At 39.0% G+C, this 25,680-nt stretch overlaps 2 protein-coding genes across 2 annotated transcripts in view; both read left to right on the forward strand.

Annotated features, from left to right (window-relative positions):
- LOC139727483 (adhesion G-protein coupled receptor G6-like) overlaps nt 1-3,511 on the forward strand; it is a 38,551-nt gene extending 35,040 nt beyond the window's left edge. Inside the window, exons 9-12 of the mRNA XM_071638459.1 lie at nt 111-241; nt 1,695-1,972; nt 2,452-2,518; nt 3,028-3,511. Of these exons, the coding sequence (XP_071494560.1) occupies nt 111-241; nt 1,695-1,972; nt 2,452-2,518; nt 3,028-3,511 (960 nt within the window). The remainder of the gene's footprint in view (nt 1-110; nt 242-1,694; nt 1,973-2,451; nt 2,519-3,027) is intronic.
- A 9,704-nt stretch (nt 3,512-13,215) lies between these two features.
- Nucleotides 13,216-25,680, forward strand: part of LOC139727484 (adhesion G-protein coupled receptor G6-like) — a 54,093-nt gene continuing 41,628 nt past the window's right edge. Inside the window, exon 1 of the mRNA XM_071638460.1 lies at nt 13,216-13,239. Within this exon, the coding sequence (XP_071494561.1) occupies nt 13,216-13,239 (24 nt within the window). The remainder of the gene's footprint in view (nt 13,240-25,680) is intronic.

Genomic DNA, 25,680 nt, shown 5'->3' on the forward strand with positions numbered 1-25,680 from the left:
GTCATTTCTGTCCAGTTTTGTTTTCAGGACATCATTAGCAAAACGAAGACTTGATTATATAATCTCTGGCTATCAATCATCTTGGAATCTCTTCAACTCTGATTTTGCAGAATTTCCGTAGGAGGGAGAATTCTACTAGAGTACCCAGTGAAATCAAAGTGGACATTGTGTTAAGTTACGTCGGATGTGCTCTCTCTGTAACAAGCCTGGTTTTGACTATGATCATCTATGGATTTTCCCCGTAAGTTTAATGTAAAAAAAAAAAAAAGAGTTCGAAGTTCCCTGTTTCTATCAATAAATCTGCCCCTGATACACATCACGATGGTTTGCCAAGTGTTTATCGCTTGACAGCCATTTACATTATAACTTTCGCATGGTAGTGTGTTGGGAATACATAATCTATGTATCACAATCCTCGTCTATGAATCACATAACAAGCCACTGTTTTCAACAAATCAGCATAATTTCCATGACTTTGTGCAAAAAGTAAGTCATTTTTTTCACGATTATACACGTCTGGTAAGGGGAAATACGTATTTGTGACGTCTATTCAGTCGATTAATACATAGGCGAATTTAGTTGAAGTAGGGGACCTGCTGTTGTTTTAGTGATCACCCTTTTCAACAGTTCATGACCATAGCGCCCCGTTTATCTTTTCATTTGTTAACAATCAATGCAGCGGTAAATTCTATTGTCATATCTGAAATCATAATACTAAATATTTTACAGAGTTTCTGACATTAGGGGACGAAAGTGTAGAATCATGTTGTGTGACGTTTAACATAGAGTAGAGATAGATCTAGTAATGTTCCAATTTTCGCTTAGTTGTTATTATTTATAGAGGTTGCTTGGTTTATATGTGACCGTGCATCACAAAACGAACAACAAGTCGTACCCCTTGTTTTCACGTGAGGACTAAAAAAAAAAAAAAAAAGAAAAAGCACTTGAAATTGGTCAACTGAGTCATTCTTGAGTTTTTCATATTTCCTGAAAGACCTATCCTTCTTCTACATCATTCTTTAGTTTGGGATCATAACATGAATTGGAAAGTGCGTTTTCAGCAATTTTTTATCCAACCCTTTTTTGGAGGAGAATAGAATCAACAGGTATGTTTAAGCGTCCCGTTTTCATTTCTTGAAATCCTTTACACACTCTTCACTTTCAAGTCTAATAACTTTTGAAAAGATAACTCTACTGCTTTGAAAGCTGTCATTAATCATGGGTAGAATGTCGTAATAGAACGTGCTTAATTTCAGCTTAATCTGATAATCCCTTCATTGTTGTTGCTCCGGTGCTTACATCCTGTGTGTTGTCTCTTTCATCGCACAGCGAGCACGGCTTGGAAAAGATTAAGCTCTTAAATAGACCCTGTACTTCATAGCCTCTATTCTCAGTTCGCACTTTCCCAGAGTGTGCACTTTCTTTATAGTATTTAGATAAGTTTGGAGAATCGTTTTGAGAGTCCATTTTATATTGAATTACACGTCGTTTTAAAGCTACAGTTTAGAGTCTGCTCTTTAAGAATCTGTCCTCAACTAAAAATCCATGTCTGGCGACTTTTTGATTGTTTTGTGATGCAGGTCACTACGGGTATATTTTTACGTCTGTTTTGTTAAAAAAAAAACAATCAGTCAAAGATAGGATATTATTGTACAAACCTATTCAAGTTCCTTTGTACTAATTTTCCCCCGTAGAAAACTGCGGCAAAAACAACCAAACCAGATTTTGCTGAGTATTTCCGCTTCACTTCTCTTCCTCTACCTTACCTTCTTCGTCGTCGCGACCCTGTACGAGATCGACCAGGTCACCTCGTTCTGGTCGTGCATTTTGGCGGCAGCGCTGCTTCACTACTTCGTCCTAACCAGCCTAACCTGGATGGGCGTTGAGGGCGTTAATATGTACCTCCTCTTCGTGCGTGTGATCAACTTCGAAATTCCTCGGTTCATGATGAAAGCTTCTTTGATTGCTTGGGGTATGTCGTACTTGCATTATCAAACAACATCGAGAGTCTCTCTCTCTCTTCCCATCTTGTCTCTCTGTCTCTCATTTACTTCCCCTTCTCTCCTTTGATGTCTAGGCGTTGTGTATTTTTAATATTTCTGTATAAGTTTGTGTTGAGCACAAGTTTATAAGCGTTCATTTCGGCGTTAATTTTTGTTTTGTTTTTTCAGTCTATATATTATGTGGTTCCTCAAAGCACAAACTGTAACTGAAAATCTCATATAGATTCGATCTGTTTGTTTTCATATTTCTCTATGAAAAGATACCATACCAAAATAAGAAAATAAAACGGTTCGTACGTGTAGACATTCGCAAGGGTGACTGAACGAATGTATCTATCTGTCTATTATTATCATTGTTGGGTAAAGGGGTGGAGGAGGTTGTGACTGGGAAAGAAAGAAAAAAAAAACCAAATACCTGAATACATGTATGTATATTTTTCGCCCACAGGAGTTCCAGCTTTGGTGGTAATCACTACTGGCGCCGTTGCCCGACGCGACTATGTGGCTAAAGACGTGTGAGTGTCTTTTATGTTCTCCCTACTAACAGGTGAAACAAACTTTACAAAGAAACAAACAAACTATGTGACCCCTGGTTTAACAAAAGGGAAGTAAGTTGATGTAATATTGATGAATGATAAGTGGACAAAATGATATGAGCACCCTATTCTCTAATGTATATAATGTTAGTTTCAGTCTTACCAAAAGAAGCAATCATAATATCCTAATAGCGTTTTCCGGTCACACGATCACATCACAGTATTGACGATGCTTTAATGTTACTCTACATTTCAAGATAACTAAACACTTTTTTGTTGTAAAAATACGTCAGTTCTAGAACTTTTCATTTCTAATCAAGAAACTGGAACACCATGCTTAAAGTCATAACAGCTTATTTATGATTGAACAAAAACAAATTAGCTGAATAATCGTTTGTCTTTGATGGAAAACAGAAAGAGATATATCAATCATAGTCTTCTGATTGTCCTGATTACTTTTTTTTCTGTTTGATTTTTGTTTATGACAGTTGTGTGTTGGCCAAGTCGTACATGATTGGCAGTTTGCTGGTCCCGGTTGGCATTATCATGCTCGTGAATCTCGTTATATTCATCATTGTCATCGCGCGCCTTAGTCAAACCATGGCAGCGAAAACAGCCAACCGAGAGAAAGCCTTACGCGAGCAGGTGCGGCGGGTCCAGAACGCCGTTTGTCTCTTCCTACTCATGGGCCTGACCTGGTCCTTCGGATTTCTCCTTCTCATCGAGGCTTTCAACCGCGTCTTCCAAATCATCTTCATCACCCTCAATTCGTTCCAGGGATTCTTGATTTTCCTCCTCTACTGTCTCCGTCAACCTACCGTCAGGGAAACGTTGGGGGCGTGTTGTGTCTGCTGGTCTCACCGATTTTCTCCGTCGGCCAGAAGCCAGGGACGCACCAGCGAATGGGGCGATTCACACGGCAACGTCACTCGGGATACGAGCACACTGGGCATGTCTTCTCGCCGTCACTAGGCAACAGTTGAAAGCGCATGGAATATCTTTCCAGTCAGCACGACAGCTATCATACGTGAACATGGTGAAGGAAAAGATGTTCACCTTCCTCTAATTCGATGGGTAGAGATGTACAAAGTAAAAAAATACATAATTTTGTTGTTTCTTTTTTAGTCTTTTGGACTGAATTTGGGGTTTTTAGTTCAGGATTTTGTGTATGCCTTCAAACGAGAGACTTTAAGCTGCAATATGGTATAATCATTCTTTAAAGAAATATTGTTCATAAATTCTCAACTTGCTTATACTGGTCTTTTTTTGAGGGGGTGCCCTCTGTATGGCTTTTACATGATTGTTTTTGATTTCTTGATGTAATGATTGTTGTCGAAAATTTACATTTAACAGTGAATATATGCAAGATTATTACAATATGTCATATCCTATCGTCACTTCTGAAGTGTAAACATAACACTACAGCCATTACATGCCAAGGACGACGGGGGAAAAAGCCTTGGTCGGAGGGTTGGGGCAATGAGAAAAGGTCACTGCAACTCCATGCACAAAGGACAATATAAAACGTATATTCACTAAATAAATATATTCACTATCACTTTTCGTACTAGTGTCACTCTTTGTCACTACATAAAATATGTATGTCATTATAAAGGTGTACGGTGTCGAAAGTCTGGAATGATTAACCCGCGAAGTTGAGCCACTTGTTGTATCTTATGTCGTGATTGATTCACACTGTGATCTGGATAGCTTGGTAATGTTCATAGAATTTCTCAACTGAAGTAAAGGTCACTTAAATACCTACTATAATGTATAGTGATGGAATAGAATGCAGGTCCTTGTGGGGGCGCTGTCATAGAGTCAGTGGATAAGACTACCAACTATCGATCGGAGGACCCGAGTTCGAATCCCGCCCAGTACTTACACTGTACGTCCTTGGACAAGATGTAGTTGTCCCCGCCGAACGAGTTCGAACAGGGGACTATGAAACGGGCTCCGCAAGTGTGTGTGTCCGTGTGTGATCAAAATCTTCAATTTGCTACTTCTCTGTCATTTATGAGCCAATTTTGATTCTGTTTGCTTTATATGATAGCAGTACATGGGAGCTTTGAAACTTCTACACAGAATTTCAGTTGTGACTTTTGACCTTGACCTTTGACCTATATTGTACATTTTGCTACAAAATGCTGCTCCTTCGCCATTTCTAACTCGATTTCGATTCCGTTTGCTTTATGTGATGGCACTAGTTGGGGGCTTCAAAACTTCTACACAGAATTTTGACCTTTGACTTTTTGACCTTTGACCTTGATTTTTGACCTGTATTGTACATTTTGCTACAAAATGCTACTCCTTCGCTATTTCTAACCCGATTTCGATTCCGTTTCCTTTATATGATGGCACTAGGTGAGGGCTTCAAAACTTCTACACAGAATTTTGACCTTTGACTTCTTTGACCTTTGACCTTGATTTTTGACCCGTATTGTACATTTTGCTACAAAATGCTACTCCTTCGCCATTTCTAACCCGATTTCGATTCCGGGTGCTTTATGTGATGGCACTAGGTGAAGAATTCAAAACCGCTACACAGAATTTTGACCTTTGACGTCTTTGACCTTTGACCTTGGTTTTTGACCTGTATTGTACATTTTGCTACAAAATGCTACTTCCGGCAGGGACATATATTACTCACCGCGTAATTTCTACTTCTCCTTGTTACCCACTATGTCCCTCTCGACCGAGGTGTATAAATGGGTACCTGGCAACGCTATGGTAATAATGATTATGATAGCAGAGCCCTCTGGTAGGGTAGTGGCAACACTGAAGGGGCTACCCTGGGTATAAAGTAAGAAATTATTATTATTATTATTATTATTATTATTATTATTATTATTATTATTATTATTATTATCATTATTCGTACCGGCAGGGATATGCTGTAATGACGTCGTTACATATATGTTGTTCATAGAAATGGTAGACGGATGTATACCCACTGCATGTGTAAATATATTGAGGAGTCAAAAAGTTCTATCTAATAAAGCATGAAATAGTTATGACCCTATATTCAGAAAAGAATCTATTTTTTATGTCTTCTAAGAAAATGAAAAAAAAAAGGTGTCATTGTGACTTGGATGGTAACACACTCCTCCATTAGCGTAACATCTTTCTCTAAAATAAGTTTTAATATTTGTAAATTTCCTTCGTACACGTTGTATGCCGATTTTATGCATTCAACAAGTTCTACTGAAGTTGTCTACATTAAAAAACCCAGACAGTGAAATTCTTACGTGTCAAAATGTAAGGCGTATCATAGAATAAGATAGCAAATTGCGCACTTTAATGACTAATCTTTTTTTCCGTGTATGTTTGATGATTTGATGTGGTTCGCGTATAGGCTGAAAACACTTGATTGCACGGCGGTGTGGTGTCATGCATTTTGAACATTCTAATTCGCTGCAACGAATTGTCTGTCCTGGCAAATGTATTATAAATTCAGATCTTTTACTCTGTTTGCATACCATATTATAAGGGGTATAGTATTTTACAACATGCTTTGTTCAATTGTCACATAAAATAACTATTTTATGTTAAATTTCGGGTTACATTACATGTAATTGTAAAGGTATACTTACAGTGCATACTTAATGCTAGCTGAGTATCGTGCTTTCATTGTTACATTGTACAGCAACAAAGGAATGTAGGAACCCCAACTTCATTTAATCTGAAAGTTCAGTAAACACACTTAAGAAAAATGTTGAACACTTTTCAAGATTCACTCATTTGTAGCAGGTTGGTATTTTCTTCTTCTTCTTCTTCTTCTTCTTCTTCTTCTTCTTCTTCCTTTTTTTTGGAACATGTATCAATAGTGCAAGCTCTGTGTATAGTTGAAGTAGGTATAGTGTATTTAAATGAACAATACTGTTTTTAAGGACTGTCACAGTGTTGGATTTAATACCTTTTCCATGGCTTTTTTTTTTGGGTCTTTTCTGAAACTGTATATCGTGCCCACTGAGTGTCTGACAGTGGAAGTATGATTCATGACTTGTCGAGGTTTAAATGGCTAAGTAAAACAAAGTGTTTGAACGTTAAAAAAAAGAAAACCACTGATTAAGTATTTGTCATTGTAATCAATTTTTCTAACATATTACTTTCAGAGTTCCCTTTCTTTCAACAACGGATGAGCAATAAGCATGATAAGAACAATCCACATTGTCAACATCAACACTGATCTATCTATATTCATTTCATTGCTTTTCATTGTAGTTTAATTTTTCTGGAGGTTTTGCCATCACACCTTGGTATACATTCTTTGACATGAATTGCTATCAAGACAATACTTTGTGTCCAAGTTTGCGTTTGTGCAGGGACTTCAAGGCCCCAATCTGCTTATAGTTTAAATAAGGAGAAATCTCACACAATTAAGTTATCTGATATAGAATTGTTGCCATGCTAATGTCTCAGAGTGGCGCTGAGTTGTTCATTTCGTTGCTCTCATTGCTTTATACCTATTACAGGACTGCTCTTGCTATAATAAGAATAAACTACGACGTGCATTAGACGCAGAAAGCGAAAACTGTGTAATTTGTGGTCTTTGCAAGTGTTAGAAAATGCTAGAAAATATTATATTTTTATTATTCATGATCAAGAGATTCTGGTTGATGAGTACCCTTCCTTAGGAACGGATTTCACTTTGCAAAATCGAGATAATGGTTACCATCTAGTGATGTTAAATTGAAACTTTGTGACCGCCTTTATTTACAAGTATTATGCAATATTTTTTTTTATGATTCGGGCTTCGAAAATAATCTACAAAAAACATGCAAATGTATGTTGCGACACGGATTGTCGCCCCCGTCACGGATTGTCGCCTGGCGACAATCCGTGACGCTTGTGCAGTTCCCAGTTTTTGACATCGAGGGCGACAATCCGTGATGGCAAAAAATTTGTTGCGACACGGATTGTCGCCCCGGGCTCGGGGTGGTTCCTCCGGTGTTAGGCTTTGGTGGGATGGGTATGACTGGTGAGTTATACGTATGTGTGTGTGTGTGCGTGTGTGTGTGTGTGTGTGTATTGTGAGCTGCATGATATGTGATGTGTATGATTTGTAGGTGAGTACAATAAGTGACTTGTGTATGGGTTTCCGTATTGTTGTGTGTGTGTTTGGAGTATCCATGTAGAAACTGTGCATGTGTGGTGGTTGTATAATGGTAGTGGTTTGTTTGTCTTTGTGTATACGTGTGCCTGTATGCTTACGTGTGTATGTGGGTATATAGTGGCGTATGTGTATATCAAAGAGTATGTGATGGTGCGTGTTTGTGGGGCGCAGTTTTGTGCCTGCATGAGTATCTGAGGGGTTTGGTGTTCGTGAGCTACGTTGGCCCTACGTATGTGTGTTGTGTGTGTGAGCGTTCGTGGTGTCCACGTAAGGCCCCAGTCACACAATGCTCTGCCTCCGGCGTTAAGTCCAAATAAGTCATTTTTTTTCCTGCGGACACCCGGGGATCTCTTGCTGTCACCAGAGCATTTTTTACAAAACATACGGGAAAAAAATATGCGGGGCGATACGGAGAGAGATAACTCGACTATAGACCAACCCTACTAATAATTTCTTCACGAGAAAGTTTTCACATGTAGGGCCCTACCAAACCTATATTCCTTGAATATTGGTCTGGATCATGTAGCATCTTTTTACTTACAAGGGCATATACATAAAAAAACACAAATACATTACACATATCTGGAATAGAAATCAGTCATAAAAAAACCGACCACCACCCCCCCCCCCCCCCCCCACCGAAACAAACCTAGGGCCTACATCTATCCTAAATATTAAATCCTACCAACATCTGTCATACCATTTATAACTATCCTTCTTCAAATCCAATCCCCAACCCACCAACCCCTGATTAAACAAGACCTAAATTATCCCACACCCACATTCACCAACCCAAATACATACATACATACAGTTAGACACACACACAAACACACACACACACACACACGAAGGTTCGTGATTCCAATGTTTCGTTTTTTTTTCCGAGGCTTCATTTATCCGAAACACACAATTCCCTATACCTAGAGGTTCGTTGATCCAAAAATGAAATTCGGAATAACGAACCTTCGGAATAAAGAGCCTTCGGACGAATGAGCCTTCAGAATAACAAACTTTTGCAATAACGAAATGTAACCCCCTTCCCACACACACACGCACACCCGAACCGATACCAGCATTCCTTCCTGATGAAACGACTTCCCAATGTTGATAAATAAGACATAGTGGACCGTACGCAGAAAAGCAGCATCCGCCCGCACGCAAGCTCCACTGCGAATTCATATACAAATCCGCCACACAAACTCATCAAATTCAAAGCTGCTGATAAAATCAATATCAACGTTCATGCCAGCAACAGCTTACTAGGTATCCCTCCCCACGCGCAGCTAAAAAAACACATACGCAAAAAAAAACTGACATAATAACACATTCTTCCATCATGCACACACACACACGCACACACACAGCACACACACACACACACACACACACATACACACACACACACACGCACAAACGGACACTAAATTATCATGTGCACTCGCACATACACACTTCTTTGAAACCTCACCATGACTTTTTACATGGCATGTTTGCATGGATGTAGCCATGTAAGTTATGTGTTAGTATTTCAATGATTATGTCCAGAACGAACGATATTACCCAGCAAAATGTGCTTCGAGGGCGGGCGACAATCCGTGCCGCCAGCCCTTCGACGGGGGGCGACAATCCGTGCCGCCAACGCCCGTCACGGATTGTCGCCCCGAGCAGGAGGCGACAATCCGTGTAGGGGCGACAATCCGTGTCGCAACAAATATGATATATTTGCCAATACTTTTAGGAGTAGAAAAATTGCAGAACAATTTAAAATGTATGGTACTGGATGAATTGGAAACAGCAGAAATAAAGGAATCTATAGACAGCATTGAAAGGAAGTATGAAAATGTAAATGGCGAAGGGGATTTTGATGCAACACCCTGTACATGTAGTCCTTAGATAAACCGTTGTTTGGCTATAACTCAAAAAGGATATCCCAGAACGAGTGTGGAGGGGGGAAAACAACATAGAGAGAGTGTAAGGAAACAAAGAATGACAGTCGAAGGGCAGCGGTTAGATGGAAGGTGAGGATGTACTCATGCTAATTGATACTGGAGAATAGAGCGACAGAGACAGTTGTAAGGAAGATTGGAATGAGAAAATTGATTGGGAAGTCGATGGGAGGAGAAAGATGAACTAGAAAGGAGGGAGAAGGAGATGAGAAAATTGACAAATCATTGAGATAAAAAAAGACAAGTGATGAAGATGTGAACTTCTGAATGATGTGTCGCCAGAAAACAAGAGTTCGACATCTCAAAAACTACAGAAAAGCAAGGGGGGTGAACATAAAGATTAAGACTCATGTGAGAGTGAGTTGTGGGAGAAGAAAAAAAAATAGAAGATTGAGAAATGTGATTAGTCATTGTAAATCACTGCAAAGTGGTGAATTTGTTCTGAAAAAAAAAAGTATGTCTGGTTGAAATGAAAGTAGGAAAAGAAAAGAAGAAACGAGTCGAATAATAAAGGACAGTCGAAGAGAAGTTACACTATAGGGAAGGAGGAAGAAGTGCAGAGACGTGACAACGCCTGAGCAAAACCACATTTCTAAGCGTCTAAATAATTGACGGAGCTACTTTAATAGCCATAAAACAAGGAAAATCAGCATATTAATAAAATGAAACTAGGACCAAGTAGACTGAAAAGTCGACATAACCATTGACATTTTCATCCTGATATGGAACATTATGCTAATTGTTCATTTAAAATACTGCAAACATCAAATACCGATTACCATTATTTTCAGGGACGATTAGTATCTGTGAAATTGTGCACAATGAAAAACACATGCTAGGAGACATCGAAAGGACTTTACACCCATGATAATTTATAGTTTCATCGGCGGCCTTCCAGTACTAGGACTTGTCCCTGTTTCGTCTAAGACCAATGCTGTTTATGTTTCATTTTCTTGTAATTGTTTTAATATGAAGCAGGAGTGAAGCCGATTCGGCTTCACTCCTGCAGTAAATGGGAATGTAGAGCCTACTACTATTGCTTGTACTATATGTGAGTGAAACTGTGACCGAGAATGAATTTCCCATCCCGATTTGTGCGTTTAATCATGAAATTTTCACTTCCGTTCTACTGGACAATAGACACGTAAATATTCATGATGTATTAATACGAAATGAAAAAGAGTAGGTAAAACAATAGTGTATAGTCAGAAAATCCTAGTGTATCATGCTGTATCATTGCACATCTGATTGCAGTCTGTATACAGTAATAACAATTTTGATTATCATGTATTGTGAGCGTGTATGATAAAAAAATAATGCCATGATACTTTCTTGCTTACTCGCTGTAGTGCAACGTATTTCGTTGTCGCAGTTTGTTTTCTATAATATACGTTGGTAACAAGCACATCAGAACTTGCACGTTCGACTCGAAAAATCGGGGGCATCCCACGAGACCGACACCCACGAGTCATACGGTCCACGAGACCGACATCAATAATAGCTCCATGAGTCATACAGCCCACGAGTTATACGGCTCAGGAGTCATACAGCCCATGAGTTCGACACTACGCACAAAAGGCTCATGAGACCGACTTTAAGCAAACATAGCCCACGAGACCGACACTAAGCAATAAAGGCTCATTAGACCGACACTAAGCAAAGAAAGCCCACGAGACCGACAGTAGGCAAAAAAGGCCCACGAGACCGACACTAAGCTAAAAAGGCTCACGAGACCGACACTAAGCAAAGGAAAGCCCACGAGACCGACAGTAGGCAAAGAAGGACCACGAGACCGACAGGATAAACAGCGCCATCTACATGTCAATCACCTGTACAGGGTGTTCCATGAACGGAAAAATAACATAGGCCCTACTGGCGGTTGTAATTCCGTCACGCTATCAATTGAAAGATGGTGACCATCTACATAGTTATGAACGACATCAATTATGTATTTCTACATACTTGGGGGGGGGGGGGGCAAGTGTGTTAGGGAGCGACATTGTTATCAAGTAGAAAAATAGAATTGTATTCTTCATGCTCCCCCCCCCCCCCAAAAAAAAAGAAGAATTAGTATTCTTCATCCCCCCCCAAAAAAAAACCAAAAAGCCCACCAAATGAATTAAAAAGAGGGCAAGAACGATGTATGGATTAACTTTAGAGCTTTGATAATGCCACCGTGTTATTCTAATAGGGTTTCCCATTTTTTAGCTAGAAGATGGACAGAATAACATTTTTACTTCTTCTCTTTCCCGATTTACTAGTTACTTATTCAATTTTAGATATTCTACCCTCCTGCTTGGAAGTTTTGCAGTAAGATCTATTTGTAATTTTCTCTGTAACTATAATGTAATGCTACTGATTAAAACGTTTTATATCGCAGGGATTCACCTCAATTTGTGGCTTGTGTTATTCTCCTACAAAAAGTACATTTTTCGTGAAATACAATAGCTGTTTTCATGGATGCATCTATTTTTTCCGAATCCCTAACGCTACCTTAATAGACGATTACGTTATTTTTTTTTATTTTTAATTAATACTGATTCAACACCCTCGCAGGTTTACTGTGGGAAGATCTGTTACACACTTTTACTGTACTTTGTTAATTTTTTTTTTTCACAAACAAACACCCATGCAAACACAATTAAAGATCCTGATCATTTGGGGGGGGGGGGGGGGGGGCAACCGATGGGGTTACGCCCTGCCGAAGATGGCAACTCTTCTTTTCCATCTCTCATATCTTCCTGTGCTGTTATCAGGACACCCTATACAATTTATTAGTCTATAGATGACGCTGTTCATCCTGTCGGTCTCGTAGGCCTTCTTTGGTTAGTGTCGGTCTCGTGAACCTCTTTTGCGTAATGTCGGTCTCGTGAGCCTTGTATGCGTAGCGTCGGTCTTGTGGACCTTTTAAGTGTAGTGTCGGTCTCGTGGGCTTTGTTTGCTTACTGTCGGTCTCATGAGCCTTTTGTGCGTAGTGTCGGTCTCGTGAGCCGTATAACTCCTGGGCTTATTTTACTGGATGTCGAACTCGTGGGCTTTATTTACTCAGTGTCGAACTCGGGGCTGTATAACTGGTGGGCTGTATGACTTGTGAGCTGTATGACTCGTGGGCTGTATGACTTGTGAGCTGTATAACTTGTGGGCTGTATGACTCGTGGGTGTCGGTCTCGTGACGTGCACCCGTATGTACATCCTGTCTATTCATGGAGATACAATGTAACCTTGTCCTGATATTTTCCCTCATAACACGTGCATGTGACGCTATGTTTCGCATAATGAATACGACTTCGATAAACTGGCATTATCGACTCTTGCGTTGATTGTATACAGTAGGCCTTTATCCTCTCGTCGGTTTGTTCTTGGCCAAGTATTTTTTTCTTTTTTACCAGAATAACATTCATGACAGTAAAACCCATCAAGCAACTACAACGTGCTGTTATGATAACACACACGACACACAAACATTCACACACATCACACGCGGGGACACGCAGAAGATACACTTTGAAATCTTTCTTCAATTTTGCCGACTTCTGGTAAACCCCAGGACTCGGCGGCGGAAGAAGGCCAACATTTCATATCAATAATGGCACGCAGGTCGCCATGCCGAGATGTCTATCACAGAAAATCCAAAAGTAAGTACGACATTGTACATGGTACAAGGAGTAGTATACCACAGTACTTTTTTTTTCATGTACATGTGTAGGCTACTAGGTGCATGGACGCTACGGTCTTGACCAACGCACGCACGATTTTCACTTGAGTGTGGTGATTTGCATACCGATGCAAATAAAATCGCCAGAGCGTGCGACTGGTCGCTCGCCATTGGTCAGTTTCACAACCGTTGCGAAGGTCTGAATGTCGTGAAAATTGCACTCACGTTTACCAATATTCTGCTTGTTTATAGACATAGGATATGACCAATCATCACAATGTACACAGATGGCAACTTTGGTGTATGCAGTCTAACAAAATATAATTCTTTTTGAATATAAACATCGTATTATTGGTTAAATTCCAAGTTTAAAAAATGCGTCTTTATTTCTTTCTCTCAGCCCGAGCATACTCGGGACTTCTATTATTGACAATGCTTATTTTTCACTTTTGATTAAGATATTGCTTAGTTCTTAACAAGATTCAGGGAAAACTAATAAACAATTCCCTCTATTAAAGAAAGACATATTATGATTCCTGTTAAACCGAACGCACTCTTAGTCAAGCGGAGTTGTGTAATGCTTGTAGTAGTGTATATTACCAAGGCATGGATGTTTTTCCAGCTGATTTATAATGTGTGCACTTTGAGTACTCTGAGTTTCAACTGGCGCGGGACGCGTCTTTGCGTAGTACACCGCTGTCCAAAATCCATGCTCTGTATCAGTTGAGAAGTTTTGGTTTCAGGCTCGAACAAGAGTACTGACTTTAAATGAGTTCCCCCTAATGCTGTGATATCTAGGTAAAGATAATTTTAAAGCACTTGATCGCAAAGCGATTCGGTTGATCTCATTCACAATGACTAAACAGACCTATGACCTAGAAAGTAGGCCTGTCTAAAGAAAACCCTCATTTAATCATAATATTTATACTAAATAGTAAAGATACAGCCGATATGCAAACATGTATGACACATGAAATGTTCCACAAAGGCGATACAATCAATTCATCGGCGATGACCTAGGTTTACGGCTCAAAATACCTACTTTATCATCCAAGAAAATGCGTTCTTATGCCATAAATTCAATGTATCGATCAACGATACTTATTTTTTTTTATTTCATTAGAATTTGATTTGCAATATTGCAAACCAACTGTTCCATAAAGAATATAAAGTTGTCGTTTTTTCAGTCAATAAACAAATATATTTTTTATTGATGATACATTATTTTCGTTGTGTAAAAAACAAATTGTAAACAGTTTAGACAAAGTTACATAGATACAGCTTATCGATGAACTTAGCTTAAGTTTGATAGATAACCACAGGTTAAAATAAAAGTTTCAAGTAAGGTTATAGGTCGATTAACAGAGTTTTTGACTTAAAGGACACTAGCTTGCCATCGACGTGTACTACAACATTATCGTAAGGAGGCCATCATAATTAAAGAAGTTGTTAAAAGCTACCACAAAGCATTGTGTGATGATATTATGCTGCTTCCCCTTTCATTCTAGACTGAATGTGATAAAGTTCCAGTTATTATCTGCATTTGTTCATTTTGTGTTTATGCACTGTAATAATGTGTTTAGTATACATAACGTCTTTGCTTCAAATTAGCAATACTTGAATGAATTCCAACCCTTGGGAATTATGACAACAGTAAATAAAAACAAGAAGAACAGTTATTATGTAGACACCATAAGCATAGCAAGATGCTTATTTTCTTGGTTCTTTTTACCACCTCTTAATAAACCGCCAACAATTGTGATTTTGACTGACTTTGAAGTACATCCTTCGCGGGATATCTTTCTTCAAGAGTCAAAGTGGCGCCCCGACATTCATGTCGTAGGGCATATAGATATCCCTTTTGCGAAAGTGTAATACAATAATTATGTCTGTGTAGGAAATCTTACATAAAAATAAACCTCAATTTTTTTTTTGACAGTATGAAGACTCTACAAAACGCTCACATTTTGTACCGATAATAACGGTAGGATTTTTTCTTTTCTTTTCTCCGGGTTCCGAATAAGTTCACTGGAATTCTATTTTATTGTTTTCCCCTCCACAATAAAGAAGTTGCTAGCTTTATCATTTTAAGGAAAGGTCTGAATGACAAATAAACACATGAAAGGAATGTGATTACATTGTATTACAATTGTCACACCTGGCAGACCCTGCATTATAGTTGATCAGGCCGGATGCTCAAATCTTGATTATTGGCTTCGGTGCTTTAAATGTCTTGGATATTCGCCAAAAAGAACGAACGAAAGAAAAAAGCCCCGGCTCCCTTTCCCCTGGTCCCTTGATTTGCTTCAAGTGGGACTGATGTAATGTCGCTTTCTGGTTGACAGAAACTACAAACAAGTTTCGAATTCAGCGCCTGTCACTCTCTCTACTTTCATTTTGTAACTTGAGTAGATGAAACTGAACCACACGCACACACACACACACAAAAAAAAAAAAATGAAATCTACCAGGACTCTTAAGCCCTTTTTACACTTGTGTTTCTTATCCCCGGACTTTCGCTGACCCAGGACTATCGTTAGTCCCGTACCAATTTTTAAAGCTTTTTACACTCGCCAATTAGTCCCGTACTAAGCTCTTGTCCGGGGCTAAGGAGAAAATTGACCTTCTTACACTCTTATTTCTTAGTCCGGTACTTTCCAAACCACATGAATGTTCATGATTACGCTGTGTACTGTACACGTACACGCACGCACCGGCAGCACTAGATTAGCTCGTTTCTGATTGGTCAGTGAGGGTCGGACTTCGTCTCCGTCGCTTAGCCCAGGATTATTATTTTTTTCGTTCTGTTTACACTCACTTGCTTGGCACCGCAATTGCGGTGCTAACCCTGCAATTTTGCAGGGCCAGATAGTACGGGATTATCGGTGGGGCTAGCCCACTTTGGCAAAAACGAGTGTAAACAGAAAGTGGGCTAAGGATAGTCCCGTACCAACGGTGGGGCTTAGCCCTCCCCCCCCCCCTTAGCCCCACCGTTGGTATGGGACTAAGCAAAAATTTACAAGTGTAAAAAGCCCTTTAGAGCGCAAACCTCCGCCAAGCAGCCACTTTCCACAGATGACCTTGTGATTCCCACCAATGCGTATGCATGCTGAAAAATCGTCCAATTTCCCAACATAGAAGCCTTTGTTACTTCATATACCGTCAGATGCGCGGCACGCCTCGCAATAAAGCACGCGCACTTTGATGATCGTATGAAAACCTCAAAAATGCGCAGCTTGAACTCCCAAGTTCATTGACCCTACCTGCCAAAATATCGAAAATTCTTCATAAAATCCATTTAAAAAGTTTCCGGATCACAACCAAAATTTAATCGTTTGTTCCTTTTGTCATTCTTAGTTTTCCTGCAAGTTTCATTTAAATCCGTTCACAACTTTTTGAGTTATTTTGCACACAGACAAACAAATAAACAAGCGGTAACGAAAACATCGCCTCCTCCCTTGGCGGAGGTAACAATAGGGAGCTGATTTTCGCGAAGGGGACGTTCAGAGAGAGAGAGAGAGAGAGAGAGAGAGAGAGAAACAAGAAACGTGTTCTGAGCATGCGGAGAAGCGCGCGTCAAGTCGATCTATTTGTATCTTGCGTCGCCTGAGATTTTTTTTTTTTTTTTTTTCACTTCGCGAACCGGGCTACCTTTACGTCCGCACAGTTTGCAACGTAGATAACTACCTAATGCACCGATCATATGGGGGCGCCATTTTATTTATTTATTTATTTATTTATTTGTACGTTGCGTCCCAGCGAAATCTAAAGCTACTTTTCAGCACGACGCGCGTCAAAATCAAAAGCTCCCTAATAATAGTATACAAATATTTACTGCTCATTAGGATGATGGTGAGATATATCATTCCCAAGGTGCTTTTCATACCGACCCTTCTATCACGAACGCCGAGGGGTGATAAAACAGTCGGTATGAAGGGTCGATTTGAATACAAAGCAGTCAATAATTGTTTTATATAGGCCCTATGAATACAGAGCAGTTAATATTTATTGTACATACCTCATCGTTTTTGCCGATTAGGTCCTAAGTAACTAGCTATGTCAAGATCTTGGGCTAGACAAGTACAAAGTAGATTCTCGGCCGAAACCTGTAGTGATAAGCCTAGATCTATCGTTAATGTAAAACTAAACAAGCCACAGCGCTCGCTTGAATCGTGTTCGTACATTTCGTAGACTACCCAGTAGACCTACTACACACACGGCCTCCTGTGAGCTCCTGCATAAAATCTTGACAGAAGAATACACTATCCAACTTCCAATCGCTCTTGTTTAATTCGATATTTCCAACATTGTATGTTGAGATTTGTCTCTGCTTCGGGATCCTCACTGTCTATCCCGAGGGTTTTGCAGTCAGACCACAGCACCCGATAATCCGCTCGTGTATATTCAACTCGTAGAAGACCGCTCGAGGCTTGCATACGTAATGAGCTGCGTAAGTGGATTTTGTCCTTGGGCTTTCGGCAACAAAATTACACCTTTTATTCCCAAATTTGGTATCAAATTCGAGGAAAATATGTACGCTATTGTCACATGTTACTCAAATTCTTGTAAATGAACAATATCATAACGTAATTTCAGCTTGAAAACTGATGCAAAAAGTAATTCATGTCGTACACGTTCAAGACGTCAAAAGAATACCAAATTCACCTTGCGTCTAAATGAAAATGCATTATTTGGTAGTCCGTTTCTTAATCTTTGTATCCATGCAAATATCTTGACAATTTGTTGCTTAATCCGGTCAGGAACCAGTAAAATATACATCGATAGCAGTGCTGGTCAGCTTGAAACCGTGGAATCTCAAGAGTAACCTCTCTCATTGGACAGCGCTTGCATTCAGCGCTTGTATTACGTCATTACGCTGCTACGGTTTCATGCCACGCGCGTGCATAGCGCATGCTTGCATGTGGCTTGCATACAGGCACGCATGTAGTTCTGAGCTTCGGACTTCCGTGGTACGCATGTACGACAGACTAACCAGAAGCCAAAGCTAGAAGCTTTACAGCGCGCGCCAGTCGCCGAAATTACACTATTTCGCGCCACTGTACACTTTGTGTGGAGCATACTTCCGGCTTAGGAGTGAATTTTACAGACATTTCAAAACGGAACAACTAGTATAAATCGTGCGTGCGTCTCCTTGACTCCAATATCTGATGAAACGAACTTAAGACGACAAAATCTTCCGTGAAAAACAGATACAATTTACGCAAATTCAACCGATTATATCATCATGATAAAAACCGATATTATACGCAAATTTGGTATCAAAATAAAGATCAAAGTCTGGAAAACAACTTACCGTGACTTGTAGCCATGATGAGTGTATGTGCAAGTCGCTACACTATGAAAACAGTATCCCTGTCAAACTCTCGCACTCACAAGACACCTTCGGAACGCAAAGACAGGGATGCCAAGTAAAAAAAAAAAACACCAATAATTATGAGTGAGATTTTAATGACTCGGCATCTCGGCATGCGAATATGCGCGTGAGAGAGGGTGTGGGAGGGGTTTTCCCCCCTGTGGCCCGAGTCTCACGGTAGGGAGCTTTTTCAATTTTTAGCTCTTAATGGTGCGATCAGGTGCATACTTAAGTGACTATAAGAGAAAAGGGAAATATATACCTTCATTTGCAACTATCACTTTAATCGTTTGAGCTATGCTCATTATCCAAGTTGCAGACTTCGCCTAATTGATGCTTGAGAAAAATGGGTGACATGCGTGAGATCGTGAGATGGCCCCTAAATGCTTGAGTCTCACGCAGAATGCGTGAGACTTGGTAGCTCTGCACAGATCCTCAACGAGAGTGCTGAATAAATGTACGTGCTGCTGTCTGACTGTTTGGCTTTTTATCACTCGGCCAGAAAACCTTGAGGCAATATAAACGGAACTGCACCTTCTCACATGATATACTTCCGACCAATCAGTGATAAGAATCTAACTTATGAGGTGTATAATAGCTGAAGTTTTTTTATGCCAACTCTGCGGAAGTTGTTAACGTCAACGTCCAGCGCTCGCTTCAACATTAAACGGGAAATGATAGGTCAGCCCTCTTCGTAATGGATATTGATATTACGCTTCCTTGTCGTTCAGACCATTCGTCATTTTGTGAATCGGTGGCTTCCCGAAGATGTTGCGTTCTAACGTTTCGTGCATCTTCTTTCGAGTGACAGGCGTGTTTTCTTTTCCAACCACTGACAGTTCGAGACGGGAAGGGAAAACAACTTTGGGGATCTTGGCCATGATGGGGTCTTTATCCTCACGAGACTGGTCTCTCTTCTTTCTGCTGATGTACCTTTGTGCACGTCCATCCGCCAGCAATGGAGAACATGACGGAAGTAAGCAATTGCTGTTATTATCAACATTATCGTTACCATTTTCTTACGTCACCTATTCACATACTTCAATTCATTGATATGAATTTCGATTTGATTCCATCTTGTAAATACAGTGAAATTCACCATTCATGTCGTCAAGAGGCAACGATCTCTCATTTGTGGCCCTGCATCACAAAACAAAGAGAAAGTCGCCAGACGTGAAATTTTAGTTAAGAGCACATTCTGAAAGAGCAGACTCTAAGCTTTAAAATGATATATAACTTATATATATATATATATATATATATATATATATATATATATAAGGGCTCTGGAGTACAGTGTCTATTCAAGCGTTTAATCTTTACTAAGCCGTGCTGGCTGTGTGATGAATGGGACAAAAAACAGGATGTAAACCACTGGAGAAACAACAATGACGAGATTATCAGATTAAACTGAATTTAGGCATGCCTTATAAACACATTCTGTCCCAAATTCATGCCAACTTTCGAAGCAGTAGCATCATCCTTTCAAAAGTTATTAGAGTTGAAAGTGTAGAGAGTGTACAAGGTTTTTAAGAAATGAAAAGGGGCCTGTAAAGACACACTTAATCACACTATTCTGCCAAAAATGGTCGAGATCAACTGCTGAAAAACATACTTTCCAGCCCATTTTATGATTTCAAAATTTAGCATAGTGTAGAGGAAGACTTGCTCTTTCAGAAAATATGAAAAAGTCAAGTTTGGCTAGGTTGACACATTTCACCTATTTTCAGTCCTCACAAAAAAAAAAAAATCAGTGTGTGCGACTTTTTGTTCGTTTTGTGATCCACGGTAACATTCGGATTCAAATAAAAACAAAACAAACAGAAAAAAGTAGGATCGACACAATAAGCCATCAGAAAGGCTGAAACAGAAAACCAAACGAGAACTTTCTTGTAGCCCTTATTCGGGAATCAACTTGGTCTAAGGGCCTTGACTCGAGAGTCAATAATGTTTTTAGGTTTACAGAAATATGCATAGTGAAACATATATTATATTTTGTCGGAAAATGTTATATACTTTGAATTGAATTGAAATGAATAGGTATAACATTCTTGCTGTTTGTAAAATTTGCAACCATTATCGCCGAAAGCGTGTCTTTTAGATCCATAATTGTGACCCTGCACCTCAAAACAAACAAAATGCCGCCAGACATGAATTTTTAGGTAAGACCATACTCTGAAAGAACAGACTTTAAGCTTTAAAATGATGTATAACTCAAATCAAATGGACTCTCCTAACCTATCTAAATATTGGAAAGAAAACACAAACTCAGGAAAAGTGTGAACTGAGAAAAGAGGCTCTGAAGTACAGTGTCTATTCAAGCGCTTAATCTTTACCAAACCGTGCTGGCTGTGCGATGAATGGGACAAAAAGCAGGAAGTAAACCACCAGAGTAACAACAATGAAGGAATTATCAGATTTAACTGAAATTAAGCATGCCTCATTAACACATTCTGTCCATAATTAATGCCAATTTTCAAAGCAATAGCACTATCCTTTCAAAAGAAATTAGAGTTGAAAGTGAAGAGTGTGGACAAGGTTTTTCAGAAATGAAAAAGGGATTCTAAAGACTCACCTAATCACACTATTCTACCAAAAATGTTCGAGATAAACTGCTAAAAAAGAACACACTTTCCTGCCCGTTTTATGATACCAAATTTTAGCATAATGTAAAAGAAGACCCGCTCTTTCAGAAAATATGAAAAAGTCAAGTTCGGCTAGGTTGACCCATTTCACTTATTTTCAGTCCTCACGCAAAATCAGTGTGTGCGACTTTATGTTCATTTTGAGGTGCACGGTCACAATTTTCCAATGACAAACATTTCGTTAGAAAATGCATCCATCACTTTAACGTATAGCTACTGCATGAAAGCACTGAATCCATTCAGGGCAATAAATATTTTTCAATTTCATTGAAATACACCATATGGTATAAAATAGTTATCGTAAACTTGTCTTTCTGACACTATGGAGGGATAAAGATGAGCTGATGTATACTAGTATACGTACAATAATTGTACATGTACCCTTGTTTAGTTGAATTTTGCTCGCGTCGTTTACAATTTACCACTACTAATTTGCTTTAAAGGGACTGTAAAGTACTGGTTGAGGTGGGGATTCATGTTTTGAACATTCCTAAGTGAGATAATCAGAAACTTCTTATGAAATATGAAAGAGCATAATTGTAAAAAGGATTGAACGTTCATTTGATGATAATTGGTTTTCAAATGGCTGAGATATCCCCCCAAAAGTCATAATAATAAAAGGCGACAGGCCACGCCTTTTATTAGGATCTCTTTGTTTCACTTTGTTTTGGGATATCTTAGCCGTTTCAAAACCGAAATTCATCAAATAATCTTTTGATACCCCTTAGAATTGCATGCTCTTTGACATCTTATAGTGTGGTTTCTGAAACTCGCACCTGAACCTTCACCCCTCTGAATAATCTTTCTTTCAAGACTGTTTTTACCCTTCAGTCTCTGAAGCACGCCGTCACTGAAATATTTGAAGGCTTCCGTGGTGGCAGAACGTTGGTTGGTAAAAGACTTCACGGTGCACCACATATTCTTTCTAGAGTATGTTGGTGGCATACTCTAGAAAGGGTAGGCCCTTTTCAGGGCCATTCACATACTCTAGAAAGAATATGTGGTGCACCGTGAAGCCTTCTACCACACCGTCACTGTTATTCGACTGAGATATAGCTGCTTTTGTCCCGACCATTCGCTCACACTCCCTATGTTCATTTTGTGTGGTCACATGTGCAGTACATGTGGACTTAGACACTGAACAGTTTTTCACGGACCAAAAAACTTCAAGCCACAGGCCAGAAATCACCTAAGGGCCCTCAACAAATATTAAGATGAACATACACAAAACTAAACTAAAAAAAACACGAAAACAAACAAAAATAAAACAAAGACCTTTATACAGCCAGTAATTTAACCAATACGATTCGTTAACTGCTTTCACCTGATCTGTGGGATGTACCCTTCATATTAGCAGCTTGTAGCACACAATGTATCGAGACGTCAAGCAATAATTATTATCGAATACTACGATGGTATTTCATTTTGGAAAACTGAAAACGCAACAAGTATCAGAGGAATAACGCGTACTATGACACCATAATTTGTGATACAAATAAGTTACCATGCTGACATCGCTCGACATCACAGTGATATAAATTGTGTTTCTTTCCAGATTGAAATTCCTCTTTCTTTCGGCCATTGCTTCTCAAACACCTCCCCCTCCCCAAAAAATAATACAATTAATACATAAATAAATGTGTTATAGTTTGGGTTATAGTTAGAATTAGGCTCAGGATTAGGATTAGGATTGGGGTCAGGGGACTCTCCAGGAGGTAATAGCCCTAGAACCGATTTAATGCAATATGATTCGTTAACCATTTTTGTGTCAATGAGTCAAATGTGCAAAAACTTTCACATACATTCCTATGGGCAGGAAACTTGTTGTGGCACGCAGAGGGTTAACAACGTACTTTTCTGATCTATAGACGCTCTCTTATAAATACGTATCATACTCAGCTTGTTACACATCATGTATTAAGACGCCAAACATATCGAGTACCTATAATATTATTTTAATTGTGAAAAGTGGAAACGTAACAAGTAAAAAAAAAATAGTCCTACCATTACACCATCATTTTTTATTAATATACCTGCGGTTCCAGTCGGATTATGAACACTGATGACATCGGCAGATCCCACAGTGATATAAATTGTGTTGATAGCGAGGTTGAAGTACATCATTCTTTCGACCATCGCCTCCAAGACAACTATAATTTCATACCAGTTTAAAATAGTCATAAAATTCCAGTTTCTATGAATAATTAGTGTTAATAGGTTCAATGAATCAAAATGTGTCACAAGTTATTGCGCATGATACTCTGTCAAGGAGTCTCTTGATTTTTATGGAGCGTCCCATTACATGATATGCTGTTGCGATCCGCACAACTCTAACGAAACAATTAAACAACTGCTGGAGGAAAGATAATAAAAAAAGACAAGTAATACTAAATAATCTGCATTTTGTATGCATAAATTTATGTAGAATTGCGTAAAATTGAATGTACAATAATGTGCGATGAATCATGAGTTAATACCAAAAGGATAGATACGAAAGTGGTTTTCACAGCTAAGTTTTTAATCGTCATGCAATGTTACAAATAAAATGTCTGATATAGTCTTGTCATTACATATGTGACAAAACACTATCTCAACCCATTCAATACAATGTACTGAATTCTGAAATCCCCATAGACTTAATACACAGGCTACCAGGTTTCCGTATGGAACGGGTCAATAATTCGTATGATTTATGATACTTGCCAAACATTTTCTTTTTTATCTGACTACGTGGTACGTCAAAAAAGAAAAAAAAAAGAAAACCTACCACCCACAACGAAAAGCTTGCAAGGCAAAAGGAGTAAGGTTTTTTTATGGAATAAGATTATCTGTCAATCACTGTTAAAACACTTTTATGATTACAAAAGGCATTGGAAGTTCTCTTCCCATAGATCATGGCGATATTAACAAGTGAGTATCTGAATATAAGAACGACCCACGTCCATGAAAGACCAAAACTGTGATCGAAACAAATCAGCACCTGATAGCAAACTGGCTTGCAAATGCAAGCCCGGTTGAAGGGTATCTAAGAAACAAAACATTGATACGCCTATACGAAATCAGTCAAGAAATCACTCCAAGAAATCACACTCTTATTCAGACGTTAATAGTATTGACATTCATTTCAACATCTTTTCTATGAAAATTGCAACAGTAACAATAAGATTAGAATCAAAAGTGTAACAGCGGCAAGAACAATAAAGTAGTAGTATAGGTTTTCCCGGTCAATTTCATACTTTTGTCATTCAAGTTCCTATTCCGAGCATTTAATTTCACGCATTCCACGCTCGCAGCACTGAATCAGCAATCAAATTCAAAATCCGGTCATTCTGATTCACTATCGGAGCATTCGAATTCACTGTCAGAGCAATCAAATTTACTATCGGAGCTTTCAAATTCACTGTCGGAGCATTCAAATTAAGAGAGGAGCACGCATTTCAGCAATGAGCATTCAAATTCATGTCAATTTGGCGACGGAATCTCGTCGGTCATTCAAATTGATTGATTGATGATGATATTCAAATTGATGGATTGATGATGATATAATAATCGTTTATTTTGCAGTAGAGGTCCACCGGGTAATTGACAAATATGAAATCGGGCTTCACGAAAAGTAAAATACAGGCACATGTCCCTCTGATAGGACGTAAAATGGAGGTCCCATGTGTGACAGAGTCACAACTCATGCACGCAAAAGATCCCATTTCATTTATTCATCGCAAAGAGCAGAGTGTTTAACCCGATAAAGTGGTCCCACCTGATATCCAACTGGACCCTATTGAAGACCAACAATAGCAGCCATCTTCTTAGATGGAAAATGAAACTAACAAACAAATGAACAAACAAACAAACATTAGGTACTGGATAAGCTTACAGACGAGCATGATACCCAACAATTTCGACTAGGCCTACATTGAACCTGATAACATGAACATTGTATACGTCTAATTTGTTGTTTATTGCTATATTATTGGTTTACTTTTGAGGGAATATGTGAGGTCATTGTGTGCCAGTTTGTCTTTATATTGATGCATTACCATTATGTTATCAGTGTTTGGGCGTTGTCAGCATGCATGTAGTATCATCAAGCAATATGATTAGATTGTCGTTGTGTTGTTTGGATGCACTGCTGATTGGACCTTACAATTTAGAATTTTTTAGATGAAAAACAAAGCATACATGAACCGAGAACAATGTAGAACCTTTAATCAGTAACAATTACACCATATTCAAGCATTCATTGGTTGTTAATGCCATTTCTCCTTTCTTTAAAAAAAAAAGTCTACTCCATTTTCCTCTCACGAAGTAGGAACTTGATAGCCTGAAAATGAAACTGAACGCTCCAAACAAGCTCATCGGGACTATCACATGACTATCGTGTGAATTTTAATGCACGAGTAAG

The sequence above is a fragment of the Diadema antillarum genome, unplaced genomic scaffold (genome assembly GCF_040938485.1).
Source record: "Diadema antillarum isolate AM-2024a unplaced genomic scaffold, OU_Dant_1.0 seq00000133_RagTag, whole genome shotgun sequence".
Classification (NCBI taxonomy): Eukaryota; Metazoa; Echinodermata; class Echinoidea; order Diadematoida; family Diadematidae; genus Diadema; species Diadema antillarum.